We start from the raw sequence: 16,709 nt of genomic DNA, 5'->3' as shown, positions 1-16,709 counted from the left end.
AGTCTAACAATAGATTTCATTCCAGAATACAATTGTTATATAACAAAACCAGTATGTTGCAGAAAATGTTGATCAACACAGTTTTAAGCTTTGTATATCCTTTGTTTGTAGGGAGTCAGGCATAAATGAACATTTGTCATTAGACTTTTCTAGTGCATTTCTAGTGTATTGTGCCTTGGGCATGACACATCAGAGTCTGGTGCTTATCTTTTGTTACCTGTCAGACCCCTCTGGAAAGAGCCTCTATGCAATTCATCATCTGCAGTGTTTGTTTTGGGTATACATATAAATACATGTTGAATGCATTTGTTGGGGAGACTGTGGTTTCCTAAGCCAACTTAAATAAAACTGTGTGAGATGAATGATGAAGGGGACCTTCTGAAGGAGGTATGAAGTTAATAATTAACATGTTATTTATCAAAATACTGACAGCAAAGCTTTTTATTATTCTATGTCAACTGTTTGAGTGTCAGAATGAATAAGGACAACGTGATTACACTTGTTTTATGTCTGCACTGGGGAAGTTTATGAAGAAACTCTCTACTACACATTGAGCTTATAAATGTAATAAAAACTAAATTCAGAATTTGCATTAGGAAAGCATATTTAGTTTGATGAATCATTTAAAATAACTTCATTAGGCACTGAGTTTGAAGCATAAGTATGATGTAAAAATTTTTATGCCTATTTTGGTTGTTATTGAGAGAACAATCTTTGTTTTCCCAAAGTTTTTGTTTCATTCAAACAAAAATGCTTTGAGGTTAAATGACTAAAGGTAAGATGCCATTTTCAAATTATATTTGAAATGCACGTCATTTTAAATAGTGACAGCCACTCATCTCTTTTAGAATATATTTAAACAACTCAGTTGTCAACATGTAGCATTTCTCATTACTTCTTAATGTGTATATACCCAACTTTGACTCCTGTTATTCTCACAGACCATTCTGAAAGTCTAGAATGTAGACTGGGAGGTATGTTGTGGTCAAGTCTGGGAGTATGTGGGTTTTCATTAGTTGAAGTTAAGAAAATACAGTGTAAGAAGCATGCCTACTCTGTGTGAGGCACAGTGTTAGACCAATGCACTGTGTTTGAAATAGTGGCAAATAGAGAATAGACTCCTCCATCTAGTGGGGAAGACAGCTAAAAACCTAAGGAAGCAGGACTTGCCTGGTGGTGCAGTGGTTGAGACTCTGCCTGCCGATGCGGGGGACATCGGTTCGAGTCCTGGTCCGGGAGGATCCCACATGCCATGGAGCAACTAGACCTGTGTGCCACAACTACTGAGCCTGCATGCCACAGCTACTGAGGCCCGTGTGCCTGGAGCCCATGCTCCACAGCGAGAGAGACCACCGCAGTGAGAAGCCCACGCACCACAGTGAAGAGTAGACCCCGCTTGCCACCACTAGAGAAAGCCTGCACGCAGCAATGAAGACACAACACAGCCAAAATAAATAAATAAATAAATAAATAAATTTATTTAAAAAAGAAAACGAACACCTGAGGAAAAATGGGGTAACTGCTGTGTCTAATGAGCATAAGCAGTGTGCTTTGGGATGGAGACAAGTGCTTTCCACGAGGAAACCGGGTTACACTGTGTGAAGAAGGGACCCACTGCGGAGTGGCTGTGGCTTATCAAGTAGTGTCCTGTCATTGTCAGAGGCATCAAATGATAGACATGTGTAAGAGAACAAGTTAGTCTGAAAGTAAACTTGTAGCTGCAAATGATGGCTTAGAGAAAGTAGTTAGTATACACATAATAGCTTTTTGAAATTTTGATTTCTAACTATTTAATTTCTTCTTGGATTAGGTTTTACTACTCCTGAGCCTATGGCAGAACTGTGTTTTCTCCCCCACCTTCCACAATTTTAAGGATTCCAGGTGACCCAGATTTTGTGAAAATATATGAGTCACACTCTCCCCAAGACCAGCCTAGACCAAATGTTGGTAGTTCACTCTTAGGAGAATACAAAAACCAACAATACGATTTTAAAGTACACTATTTTTACAACAAAAGACATATTCTGCCTTTTGGGAAAAAGTTCCCTGCTAACTGGGATGGACATTATATTTAATAGATGTAGTAAAGGTGAGTCTTGGTGTCCACTTTGCCCAACTCTTCATTGAATAACCTCCTCTGTGTTTTCCTGCCTAGGGTCATATTTCAGAGAGAGAATGAATATGAGAGGAGCGAGGGAGATGGTGTATGATATCCTTTTCCTGTTAACTGATGCCTAGAAAAGGACAGTGATTGTGTGCTGTACCAGACACTCTGGTAAAGTAAGCAGCAGCAGCATGAGGTTAACAAAGGCCCAATGGATTCAGGAGGGTGGATTAGATGTAGGAAGAAAATCCCCAGGATGATCATGTACCCAATCTGAACAAATTCTTTGTCAGAATCTTCAGTAAAAATGAACTGCTATTAACCTTAGATATGGTATGTCCCTAAAGAATATTTTATTGACATTCCCTATTCCGATGTCATGAAGTCATGTGTTCAGTCAAATTCTTATCAACAGTGAAAAGAAAATAGATCAAAAACACATTCTTATTCCTCAAAATACACCCTATGGGTGTATGACATTGGGAAACTGAGGAAAATAGCAGCACATCAAGTTATCAAAATTAAAATCTATCTATCAAAAACCTTGAGCGCGGCACTGAGTTGCGTGATACGCCAAGAGACCTGGGTAAGATCTGCTCTCTGCCCTGTAGATGCTTATGGCTCAATACGGAAAACATCCACCCAGGTGGACACAAAAGGCTGAGCCTTCCACATTGAAATGTGGAAGAGAAATGGGTGCCAGCTGGGGTGAGACCAGAGGCTTCTCATCCTCTGCAGCCTCTGTATGTGTTGGCAGCAAGCATGGCACCGGGGGAGGCTGTCACTGACTGAGGCCACACTCAAGGCTACAGGTTTACCTACCCCAACTTACCCTACTTTTCCTGCTCTATGCTACTGTGTGTGCAAGTTTATAAAGACTTCTTGATCCTATTTTTATATTTTAAATGTGTTTTGTCTTTTAGGATTCAAAGTCTTGTTTTCAGATTTCAAGGTTTTTAGCTCATTTTATACTTATTTTCATTTGCCTCAAATGTACCTCCTTCCAGTTCATTAAGCGCCTCTCTCAATGTTAAAAATTAGGTTTGTGTTTCACATGCAGTGACTAAGAGTACATTCCCTGAAGCCAAAATGTCTGTGTTTTAATCTCAGCTCTATTACTTACTATCGGTGTCACATAGGGCAAATTATTGGACTTCTCTGTGCTTCATTTGGACATTAATATTACCAAATGGAAGAGGTATTGTGGAGGGATTAAATGTCTTAATACATGCAAAGTGCTTAGAATAGTGCTTACAACACAGTGAGCACTCATGAAACAGGAATTAGTTATCATACATACTTTAGTATATTTTAGACTGACTAGTAATATCTTCCCTAAGTTTTCATTTTTACAGCCTTAAAGAGTTTTACACTTTTTATTTACATGGTAGAACTTCATTTGCTTTTCTATGTCATAATGAAATAATTATATGTGGTATACATTTATATAAACACACATCTATTCACTTCTAGCCCATTAAGTCTTTCCTAAGGTATAGTGATGAGACCTATATTTAGTATTCTAGTTATAGGCACATCATATTTTTAAAAAGATAGAATGCCTTCTCCTGTCATATTTAAAATATTTTTGATGAGACCCAGTATTTTTATCTACTGCAGCCTATCAGTTGATATTTTCACCAACAGTTCTATAATGTTCTTGGATCTTATTTCAACTATATTACAAGAATCCATTATCATAAATATTATATTATATTCTAAATGTACATTAAAATTTTTCTACAAGTCTTTTCTTAGTGTTGAAGTATATTTGTTACTTTTCTGCCCATGCACAAAGCCGTCAAAGATTACTTTGATCCTATCTACACAGATAAATATATTTTTAGGTGAAAATCTTAATTTCTCTGGAAAATGTGGAGATTTCTTTTTTGGTTCACTTATGAAAAAGCAAAGTAAGACTGGTATACTAACACCAAGCCCAGGGAATTGACCGAACGTTTTGCTTCCTTTATTATTTCAGCTTCCTTTGTTATTTAGTTTCATGTTATGAAAATAACATGGTGTTAGACCTTTATAAGAACATTTTTCCCTTATCTGAAACTACTGATTAGGCATTTTTTTTCTTGTATAGAATGTACTGTTGCATATTTTGCTTTGCCCCCGAAGTTGCGATTTTCTCTGGGCTTGGTGCTGATGTTGCTTATTTGCCATCTTGCTGGGAATGGAAGCAAGATCCAGAACTCTCCACTTGAGGAACAGCCATATCATTTACACTGTGACAATTGCTTCACACAGAGGCTTTTTATAATGATAGTTTCTCTATAATTCTTGGGCGGATGTGGATATATATTATGTTCCACCTAATCTGCCAACTACTATATAGATTATCTTATTGCAAAGGTGGTGAGCATCTATGGTGGTAGAACTGGAAATGATCTGGGTCATCTCTGACATTTTACTCTCTAACCTCTCCACAAATGAACTTGAGGATAAGAAGCTTGACACTTTTCCAAATAGCCCATCCCATGTTAGCCCATTATATTAAGTAAAATTTGGATTCTCTGTAACTTCCAAAAAATTTATTTGTATTTTTCGTCGATGCATAGTTTCACTTCAAAGGATGGAGATGGCACTCTTCGGTTGGAATGTGAAGTTAAAAAAAAAAAACTCAGATTTCTTATTGCTTTTCATGTATTCAGATGAAGGTTCCTAAAATGCAACACAGTTTAAGGATGAAAATTCTTTAAAATATAAAGATGAAGGTCTAGTTTTTATAATAAGTAGATATGTAGATAGTGTCTTTGTAAGAATATCTTATTTTCTATAAGTTGGGTCCTTGTGCATAATGATCTCAGGGACTCTCTAATTTAGTGAAAGACTAAAGTGACTTTGCAGAGACAGCTTGGTGGAAGGAGTGAATTACTCACTAAGCCATAAAGTGGTGTGGAAGTTTTTCTTTTTCTATTTAATTATTTATTGCCATGTGGGATCTTAATTCCCCTACCAGGGATCGAACCTGTGTCCCCTGCAGTGGAAGCTCAGATTCTTAACTACTGGACATCCAGGGAAATCCCTGACATTTTTAAATAAACTCCAAATGATGTTCATTTATCTGGGAAGCCAGACAACTTAAAAGGAGAATACTTTGACTAAGGTTTTAAATAAGACATGGAACAGATCAGCGTATACAAACATAGTTAACTGCCAGTGAATATTTTCACTGAAAGTGAATATTTTGGTTCTCTTTAATGTTTCTGAGTTTTCTTTATTTTCTTTCATATAGTTCTTTAATGTTTAGAACATTCTTTTGAAATATTAGCATGTTTCAGCTATGCTATAAGGAAGGATTGGAAATAAGATTCTATATTTTAAAGGGAGTAATCATAACACTGGAGATAAGGTGTTTTGAGGATAAATAAGGTGAATAAAACCCTGAAGGAAATTATGAAATGGTGAAATTAATGGGGAGAGGGGACAGAGTTGTGGAGCAGCTTGTCACCAGCAGAAGCTTCTCTTTCTCTAAGCCCTTCTCGAGAAAACTTTGAAGGATTCCACATAATATTTTATCTAGGAAAGCTGTTTTGATTATGTCAACCTATTGGATTACTATCAAGTCCTGTTGGACATTTAAAGAAATCTCATTTGGTATTATTTATGAAGGAGAGATCTGAATCAAATGTCCCTTCTGGCCTTGTGTTTCAACATGGTAGACCTTGGTTGCCATTAATTCATTCATTTATTAGAAAATACTTAATCAATTTCCATTTTATTCTAGTCAATATATTAAGCTCAAGGGTATATCTAAAATGGCCCCTTCTAGGACTCTCCAATCCCTTGACTAGGTTCTCTTTGTCAGTCTTTCCTGATTTCACTTCCTATGCCATCTGTCTTGGATTTCATGTCTCATTATTTTAGCCTCTTACTTGCCAATATCTTCAACTTATTTTTGTCATTGTCTTCCTGAGTTTGTATCATCACAAAACCTCAACCATGTGTTTTTCACAACACCAACAGAGCTTTGCTGGAGAAAAATAATTTACCTGTGAAGATTGGTGCCACTAAAACTTTAAAGTCTTCAGTTCTTTTAGACACTAGACATTTTTGTTTCCTGAGTTGGATTTTTCTGTTCTCTGCTATGTCTATGTCAAACCACTTCCATTCTTCTTAAACCTTTAGTTTTCCATACACTTACTGTCTGAGCACACCCAGAATGGATAAGAAAGATCGAAGTTTAAAATTAGTTTTAAATTCAGATTCTGCCACTCATTAAGTGCAATTAATCTTACTGAGGTACAGTTATGTCATCTGAAAAGCACTCATTAAATGTTGAGGATTCCCTTCTTTCTCTCCTACTCCTAATTCTCCTCTTCCTCCAGATTTTTCCTCTCTCCCCTCCTCTAACCTTCTATCTTCTATCTTCTTTACTTCCTCTTATGGAAGGAGATATATTAAAGTTATTCCTTCATTTCAACTCTAGTTTCCATACTTTTTGCCCTTTCAGGGATCTCGCTTTATCCTTTTTCTCCTTTCTTCAACATCTCCTTCTTTATAGACTCCTTTCATTAAGTATTTAAATACAATACATGTAAGTCTTTTCTTCCTAAAAGCAACATAAGCTTTTCTTGGACCCCTAGGCACTACTCTCCCATTGGCCATCCTCTCTGTCTTCTTCTCTTGTATTTTTGAGTTGTATTTCCTGCCTGTCTCCACTCGATGGTGGTGGACACCTCTGGTGCACTTATTGTGTGTGGACCCAGGACTGAACACTTCTGAATCCTCCTCAGTTTACTGCATTCTGGCTGCTGCTTACATTCTTCCACTGAAACTGCTCTTACCAAGGCCTCCAGTGACCTTGTTGCAAAAAACGATGGGCAAGTTTTAATGCTAACTTTATTTATCATTTCAGTAGCATGGCCTATTGGTGCTCCCTTCTTTGAAATACAGCTTTTATCTTTTTATGTCAATGAAGCCATCCTGTCCCAGTTTTTTCTTTCACATTCTCATCCTTTGTTCTCTGACTACTGTCTGAGATTCAATTTCTATGTTTAATCATTAAATATTGTTGTTCTCATTTTTATCTTAGTCCTTATTTTTTTCAGTCTCTGCTCTTTTTTTCCTTAATAATTCCAACCACTGTCAGGCCTTTGCTTTTTTCCTTTTGTTTCTTTTGGGTTCTGACCCATATGGCTAATATTTGCTGGGTACCTCCAGATGACACACTTATCTTAGATTCTATATACCTGAAATAGAACCCAGAAACTCTCCTCTCAGGTCTCCTCCTCATTTGGGTTTCCTGGTCAGAAACCTTACTGCTATCTTTAATCCTTCTGTCTACTTTATTTCCTATATCCAGTCAAACACCAACCTGCCAAATCTACCTCCCCAATATATCTGTAGTATGCTCATTTATTGCCTCATCTCTACAGCCATTATCCTAGTTCAGATCACTGTAATCTATACCCTAGATTGCCCAAGTGGATATTGGGAGGTCTAAGTAGTTCCTTGGTTTATGGCTGCAGAAGTTCTTAATTCTAGAAGGGGCACCTAAATACATACTTGGCACTTAAGGAATCATGATACTTGGGCTAAACTAATCATTGCCTTAAGGTTTGGAGAGATTGGTAAGGCTGGGTTATGCAGGGCCTCAGAGAATACTAATTTGAATTTTTCCTGAAGGAGATGGGAAACTGTGGAAGTATCCTAAGCAGAGAAATAACAAGACCAAAATTGTGATTTAGAGAAGTGATATGGGCAGAAGTCTGGAGGATGGGTAGGAGAATGGTAACACTGAAGGTAAGGAGAAAGTCGGTTATGACTGTGGTAATCTAAGAAAAATGTGGGAAATGGAAGCACGTACTTTTAACTGGGGAATTATTGAACAGAATTACCACACTGTATTCAACTCTTCCTACTTTATGCTGCTTTCAAGTTTTCACTATTATAACAAAGATGGCACTGGACATGCATATAACTTTACATATTTTGAATTATTTTCTTAGACCAAGTTGCCGGAAGTAGGAAAATGTTTAATAGGTATGGATATTTTTAGATAAGCTGATGTGAGTTTAGAATATGTTCTTTGAAGTATCTTTCTACAAATATTTTGAACACATTTCTTCCCCTTTTCTTTGAAGAATACATTCTAAGGAAACTGAAATTCTTTTCTCTTTGATATATTCTTTTAAATTTGATAATCACTGATCCTTTTTAACATTATTTCTAACACAGGTTAAAACTTGATGTGGCTTTTTTTCCCCTGTGCTGTACAGTAGTTCCTTGTTTGTTATACATTTTAAATATAACAGTGTGTACATGTCAACCCCAAACTCTGATTTTATTAATGAGGGGAGGTACATGAAAAAGCAAGCAAGCAAATACAAAAACAAAAATTAAAAAGAAACAAACAAAAAAAATACTTGATGTAGGGATGTGGGATTTTTTTTTTCTTGCTGGCTGTTTCATGCATCTCCCCTCATCAACAAAATCAGAGTGTATGGTAAATGCATTAATAATTATACCACAGACTATAGCCAGTATACAGGGGTTAAAACAAGGATTTTTAAAGTATTGACATTGAAAAGGTAACTGTTAGAGAAAATTAAAAATAAATGAACAGAATCAGTGATATCTAGAATCTAAATAACACTGGTTACTTTATTGGAAAGAAACTTATTAGGTCAAATTATGCCTAAATTTAATGCTTGGCAGTATCCCTTTAGGTTAAATCTTTTAGATAACTTGATCAGCCACTGAGTGTAAATGCAAAATAACAAACATACTAAGCCATATAAACAATTTTCAAAGGAAATGCTGTGATGAAAAAAACATGAATTATGAAAATATCTTGTAATATGAAATATTCTTTAAAGACCATTCCTGTGTATGAACTGAAGTCATCTGATAGAATGAAAGTAGAAAAGTATCTGAAGTGTGAAAAGCTTCTCTGGTGGAAATGTCAAAAGAAATCAGAGTCAACCGGTTGTAGTAGAATTTTGAGACTGTCCAAATTAAGCATAAATTAGATTTGTATGTTCACACATATCCGTGTTTATGCTCATGGTTTTTCCAGCTTCGTTTATTGACTTCTTTCTATCTTTAGTTCAAGTGTCCCCTCTTCTGTTTAAGCTTGGCCTAGTTTCCCTGAAGACTCTCTGAAGACCCTATTTATAAAACAATCTGCCTGTTTAATAGCAGTGCTGTAGAGTACAAGCATGAGTATGTTGGCTCCCAGCTGAGAACCCTCAGACTACTTGACATATCCTCACCTCTCTGAGAGGTTCCACTAGTTTACTGTGTTCAGAGTCTAGAGATGCTTAGAAAAGAGAGGGATTAGAGCCTGACTGAATAAGAGTCATCTCTCATGAGTTAAGGGCCCATGAGGTAGCCTAGAAAGAGGTATCTTTGAAGCAGAGATCTTCAGTAATGCATGGTGCCTGGGTAAAGATAATCATGACTAACATCTATTTAGTACTTACCACGCACCAGGCACTGCTTGTCCGACTAAACGGTGCAACCAGGAAATTTGTCGGCTGCACCTGTAATGTCAATTACTTGATCAACATTTCTAAACTGGTTGGTAAATAGCTGCTGACGAGTCCCTTGAAGATACCCCAACCCTCTGAATTTCTCTAGCTCTCCTACTGTTTCCCTGGGGCCCTTAGACCTCTCCATAATCCATCTACTAAAGAGTTAACATCTGGTCCTGCAGGGACCCTCTAGAATCCTGTCCTGGCTTCCCAGCACCCCAGCAATGATTCTGGGGCATTCTGACTGACTGTATTCATTAATAATGCATTAAGCACTTGTGCTCTGGAGCCAGTTTCCTGGGCTCGAGTCCTAGCTCCACCACTTACAAGATGTGTGGGCTAATTAGTCTTTCTTTGACTCAGTTTTACTCATCTCTAAAATGGAGATGACAATGTATCTCTCTCAAGTGGTTGTTCTGAGACGAAACGCAGAGCATTTAGAAGAGAGCTGACACATAGTAGGTAAAATAAAAGTATTTGTTATTTTTATTATCTGTACTAATGGTTAAATATCTTGACCATCTCTACTAACCACCACTGATGGGGAAAAGATAGGTGGTCTCTGCTGCTATCATTGTGCCCAGGGCCTCTAGCACTGCTGAATATTCTGAACAACATTCCAGTCTTTTTGAGATCTGGCTATATGGGAATTGAGTATCTTTCTTCTCTTCTTTACTACCTACTTTATACTTTAAATTGATTGTCAACATTTTAAAAAATCATAGAATTTCAAATGAAAATCCAGATTTCTGGCATTCCTTGGAAATTTGGAAAACTGGCATCACTAGGGCCACATTTTGTCACGGCAACTGTTGGCTACAACCACACATTGGTTCCTTCCTTGGATGGATGTCAGCTCTGGTGTTCACCATACAGCCCACTGCATCTCTGTTACTTGCTCAGCATTGAGTTTGCTGCCTCTGAACTAGGGTATCCTAACTATATCTCTTTCTTTGTAACATGGGAGCCTTCAACTTCAATAACAACACTTTATCTCCTATACTAGATTGTAAGATTCTTTATGAAATGGACCATGTTTTATTTATTTTTATGTCTTTGATTTTACCTTACCCATAGTCCTCATTGTTTGGACTGATGAAGTTTAAGCTAATAGTGACTTAAGATGGTTTTAACCCTTATTCAGGAAAGAGTTATTAAAACACAATATAATTGTAGAAGAATATGTAACTGAGGGAGTTGAGTGAACAAATTTTTACAAGTCATACAGATAATCTTATAAAATAGAAGTGGAATTTCATCTAGTTCAGCTGTCTGCTATGGTGATGTGGGAAGCTCCCCAGATAATTCCTATTCTTCCTTGGCAGTCATATGACCTTGAACAAATCATTTCCTGGTGAACCTGTTTCTGCCTTGGCAAAACGTAGGTGATAATAAATGTTCCCTGAAAGTTGTGAGTATTAAATAAGATATAACATATTTTTTAAAATACTTGTTATAATACTGGTTATAAAAATACTTGTAAAATGTTAATATACTTTTGGGAATTGTACTTATAGCAGTGTTTACAGATGAAAATACCAAGGATCCAGAGGACTTGCTACTTAGTGGAAAAGTCAGAATTAGGACTTAAATCACATGAATCTTGACTAGTAGATTTTTTTTTACTGAAACATCATTCACATTGTAACTAAATGTAGTTAAGAGATTAAGGAGAATAAAAATACTTATTGGAGGTGAGGTAAATCAGGGATCCACTAAATTTGTTTGAGCTATTATAGAAATGATCATTTTAGTATATAAAGAAAAATCAGAGGACTGAACTAAATGTATTCTTCATTTGAAAAAAAATTGAGCATCTATTTTGGAGTCAGAGGCACATACTATGACTTAGTTCTAGGGTTTTTATTGGTGAAATTCTCAGTGTAGGAACTTGATAAATTGTCCTTGTTTTTCTCTTAATAAACTTTCCCTTTTGGTCTGGTTTATATGAAGGCAGGTGAAAATTACTAAAATAAACATTCTCTGGGTTTGAGTTTCTGAAATTTAGGAAGCAGAATGGCATTTTGGAAACCAGAGGACATGTTTGCATCAATACTCTGTACTTTCCATTCACTTTTGTGGCCCTGGGCAAGTTATTCAGGGTCTCACTTTTCTCATTTGTAGGATGGAGATTCTACCATCTTGAGGGTTATGCTGAAGAAATGTGCCTGACAGAGTGCTCAATTGTAGCACATTGTTATTTGGTTGCAGTTAGAGTTTGAAGCTGGAAGAAATCTTAAAATTTGTTTCATTTGATTCCATCAATCTGTATATGAGAGGATCCCTATGAATCAAACTAACACAAATATTAGTCTGCTCAGTTTCCTTTGAAATTTGTGTAACTGGCCTAATAAGTCATTTTCTAAAGAAGACTTCTTAAAAATAACCAGAGACATGAATATGTAAAAACATTTGCCAAAATTACAACTATATAATGTATATTTCTGGCAATGCAATCTTAGAAATTGTGAATATATACAATAAGGCTAGTATGTCACTGTCAGAATCCTATCCAAAGTGCATAGGGATAATTTACACAAATATTTGAAAAAAATTATAAACTACTAAAAAAAATAAATTACTATAAATATCACATGATCCAAATATAAGATTATCTGTAGTGAAAGACCCCAATTTTCTAAAAAGTGAAACTTAAAATCACACAAGATGTTAAAAAAAAAAAACACTATGGCCAACTTAAAAATTTAAAAGGCTAGATCTCATGTTAAGTGTTCTTATCATAATAAAATTTAAAAAATTTAAAGTATAATGTTGGTATTTAGTATCCATTAAGTGCTTAATAAATATTAGTTTCTTGAAAAAAAATCACACAAAGACTTTATCCTATGAAATATATCTTTTTAAAAACCATGGTAACAATAAGAACAATGTACCATAACTATATGTAGACACAAAACAGTTAAATTCATGTTTCTTCTTTTAGTCTTCAGAGATTGAATTGATTTAATTGACAAATGGTACAGTTGTTCCCCAGCAACCATTCTGGACATGTATTTATAACTTGCCTCCAGGGATGGAAACTTCAGAAATAGCTCTTCAAAAAGAAAATAGCTCGAAACATTTTAGAATATAGTTTTTGACCCTGATCCTCTCACCTCAAACCACAATGAGGAGTTTGTAAAAAAACATTAAAAATACCAGTGACAGCATAATTCCCTCCAGGTTCATCCAACTTGTTGCAAATGGTAAAACTTCATTTTTTATGGCTGAATAATATTCCATTATATATATATGCCATATTATCCTTAGTGAAATAAGTCAGACAGAGAAAGACAAGTACTGTATATTTTCACTTATATGTGGAATTTAAAAAAATGAACAAATATAACAAAACAGAAACAGACTTGCAGATACAGAGAACAAACTACCAAAGGGGAGAGGTGTGGGGAGGGATGGGCAAAATAGGAGTAGATGATTAAGAGATACAAACTACTAGGTAGATAATAAATAAGTTACAAAGATGTAATGTGCAGCACAAGGAATATAGTCAATATTTTATAATAACTTTGTATGGAGTATACTCTATAAAAATATTTAATATTGTACACCTGAAACTAATATAATATTGTAAGGCAATTACACTTCATTAAAAAAAATCAGAAAAGTTGACTTGGTAGAAGTAATGACACCTACACAAAACTTAAAATAGAATCTGTAGTCAGTACATTATGATGTGCATAAAGTATCAAGCCATTTGAGTAGAAAATAATTGATTCTTTTAAAAATTATTTCAGTGAAGTAAAAATAAAAGTGTATAAATGAAAAAAATCAATGTCAGCTTTTTACTTTAAAAAATTCTTATTTATTTCAGTTGTGACTCAGGACTGCAGGGATTATTCTGTCCACTGATGGGGCAGAGACACCATAGCTCTCCATCCCCAGCCCCTGCCTCACTGTCCAGCTCCCCATGGGGAATTGCCCTTGACAGCTCTGTCAAGGGATCCTGTCAAAGATTATAACTATAGTGTTGAAGTTAGGTTATTTTGTTTTAATATGTATTTCTTTAGGTTTTCCTAAGCTATAAAACACTTTGAGCATGACATTGTTTCACATACATAAAATACAGTCACAAAATAGAATTTTATGAAAGCATGTGCTTTTTTGAAGTAAATATTGACGCAATTAGGATGAGGGTAAGAAGAGGAGAATCTAATTCCTTAGGTATAATACTTATGTCTCTGGTCAGAAACATTAGAGATCCTAAAAAAGAGAGAGAGAAATTATAAAAGAGGGCTTTTAAAGCTAAAATGGGTTTGGTAAAATTACTTAAGAATAAATAATGCAAAATATCCCAGAGTAAAAAATATAGAAAATCCTGACTAGTTGGGCAAGATTTTAATTTATTTGGTGATATTTTTTGTACCACATATAAAAGGAGATACAGAAAATCCATCCTGTCAGCAGAATGTTAAGCCTCTTAATTTTGAATTATTCAAGTGGATGTGGAAACAAAATTTACCTTGTTTTTAAAGTCTTCTAGAATCATTTTTATATCATCATTCTTTCTTGACCTCCAAATTTCATTGTGTGCATGATCTGTTATTTGACTTTTTGTTTATTAATTATTACAGGACATCAGAGATGAAGGTAATGAGACTAAAGCCAGCAGGATGAGTAAATTAAGAAATACAAGAAAGGAAGTCACTAAACTACATAGTTTGTCAACTGAAATAGGAGAAGTGGATATAGCCAACTCAAAAGGTATCTTGCTACTATGATCCCTCAAGAATATGTAGTCAAAGATAATCTCTATTTGGTCTCTTCTTCATAAAACATTTTTCTTCTCTTCTATGGGAGAAGCAAAGAAAGAAAGAAAATTTATTCCTACATAGGCAACATAAAAGATGGAAAATATAGGCTTGCGGTATAAATATATAAAAATAATAAAAATATTTAGAATTTTAAGGGAGTAGAACTAAGAAAATAGTAGTGTGAACAAAAGAGAGTACAGAACAGAAGGAACATATGAGTAAGTAAAGAAGCATATTTCTGCTCTGAGAATGAGTACAAAGATCATTACTGAGAGAGGCCACAATGAAGATGTGGATCAAGTTTTCATAACACATGTTGGAATTCCAACTAGACTCCAGTGGATTTGAAACAGTGCTGAAACTAGGAGTTGATGTGGACAACAGTCTCAATTCTAGGAAGAGTGGTGTTCCAAGGCAGGGGCAGTACAAATGGCCAGTGCATGGCAACAATAAAATGCAGTTAGACTTTTGTAAACTTTATTATTGTTTTAAAATTCTCTACAGAAAATGCAACCCCATATATCTTGAAACCAGGGTGAACTACTCCCACTGCCCCTTATTTGGTATGTCATTGCCTAGGAATAAATTATTTTATCAAGTATTCCTCTTTACATCATATTGAAAGACAGTTGAAAACAGTGCCAACATTTTTAAACATTTTTCTTTCTTTATTTAAATTGATGTATAGTTGATTTATAATACTGTGTTAGTTTCAGGTGTACAGCAAAGTGATTCAGTTATATACATTTTTTCAGATTATTTTCCATTATAGGTTATTACAAAATATTGAATATTGTTCCCTGTGTTATACAGTAAATCCCTGTTGTTTATGTATTTTATATATAGTAATGTGTATCTGTCAATCTCATACTCCTAATTTTTTCCCTCCGCACTCTCCCCTTCCCCTTTGGTAACCATAAGTTTGTTTCTATGAAAACCGTTAAATCTACTACAGAACCAGTAAGTCCGTTTCTGTTTTGTATATAAATTTGTCTTACTTTTTTAGATTCCACATATAAGTGATTATCATATATTTCTCTTTCTGACTTACTTCACCCAGTAGGATAATCTCTAGGTCCATCCATGTTGCTGCAAATAGCAATATTTCATTTTTGGGGCTGAGTAATATTCCATTTTATATATATATATATATATATATATATATATATATACACATACATCACACATACCACACCTTCTTAAACCAATCATCAGTTTATGGACAAGTGGGTTGTTCCCATATCTTGGCTATTGTAAATAGTGCTGCTATGAACATTGGGGTACATGTATCTTTTTGAATTAGAGTTTTCATCTCTTCTGGATATATGCCCAGGAGTGGGATTGCTGGAACATATGGTAGCTCTATTTTTAGTTTTTTAAGGAACCTACGTACTGCTTTCCATAGTGGCTACACCCATTTACATTTCCACCAAAGGTTTAGGAGGGTTCCCTTTTTTAATCTAGCATTTATTTGTAGATTTTATGGTGATAGCCATTCTGACTGGTGTGAGGTGATACCTTATTGTGGTTTTGATTTGCATTACTCTAATAATTAGTGATATTGAGCATCCTTTCATGTGCCTGTTGGCCATCTGTATGTCTTCTTTGGAGAAATGTCTATTTCATTTTGATAAAATGGCCATACTACCCAAAGCAATCTGCAGATTTAATGTGATCTCTATCAAATTATCTATGACGTTTTTCACAAAACTAGAACAAATAACTCTAATATCTATATGGAACCATGAAAGACCCAGAATTGCCAAAGCAATACTGAGGAAAAAGAACAAAGCTGGATGTATAACCATCCCAGATTTCAGACAATACTACAAAGCTACGGTTATCAAAACAGCATAGTATTGGCACAAAAGCATCATACAGATCAATGGAACAGAATAGAGAGCCCAGAAATAAATCCATATACCTAAGGTCAATTAATATTTGACAAAGAAGGCAAGAATATACAATAGAGAAGAAACAGTCTCTTCAGCAAGTGGTGTTGGGAAAGTTGGACAGCTGCATGTAAATCAATGAACTTAAAACATTCTCTCACACCATATACAAAAATAAACTCAAAATAGTTTAAAGACCTAAATATAAGACATGACACCATGAAACTCCTAGGAGACATGAATTGTAGCCATATTTTCTTACATCAGTCAATATTTTCTTTAGGCCAAGGCAAAAGAAATAAAAGCAAAAATAAATAAATGGTACGTAATCAAATTTAAAAGCTTTTGCACAGCAAAGGAAACCATCAACAAAACGAAAAGACAACATATGGAATAGGAGAAAATATTTGCAAACAATGAGACCAACAAGAGGTTAATATAAAAAATACACAAA

The 16,709-nt window shown here is 35.1% G+C and overlaps 1 protein-coding gene across 2 annotated transcripts in view; it reads left to right on the top strand.

Moving 5' to 3' along the window:
- Window positions 1-357: 357 nt before the first annotated feature.
- Window positions 358-16,709, top strand: part of LGSN (lengsin, lens protein with glutamine synthetase domain) — a gene marked incomplete at both ends in the record, with an annotated part of 29,569 nt that continues 13,217 nt past the window's right edge. For both annotated transcript variants that reach the window (XM_079939467.1, XM_079939466.1), the window contains 2 exons: window positions 358-387; window positions 14,184-14,313. In XM_079939467.1, coding sequence (XP_079795593.1) covers window positions 358-387; window positions 14,184-14,313 — 160 coding nt within the window. The remainder of the gene's footprint in view (window positions 388-14,183; window positions 14,314-16,709) is intronic.

This window comes from Stenella coeruleoalba (genome assembly GCF_951394435.1).
Source record: "Stenella coeruleoalba genome assembly, chromosome: 12".
Lineage (NCBI taxonomy): Eukaryota > Metazoa > Chordata > Mammalia > Artiodactyla > Delphinidae > Stenella > Stenella coeruleoalba.
The sequence above is the reverse complement of the archived record's forward strand: the minus strand, read 5'-3'. Positions and strand labels throughout refer to the sequence as shown.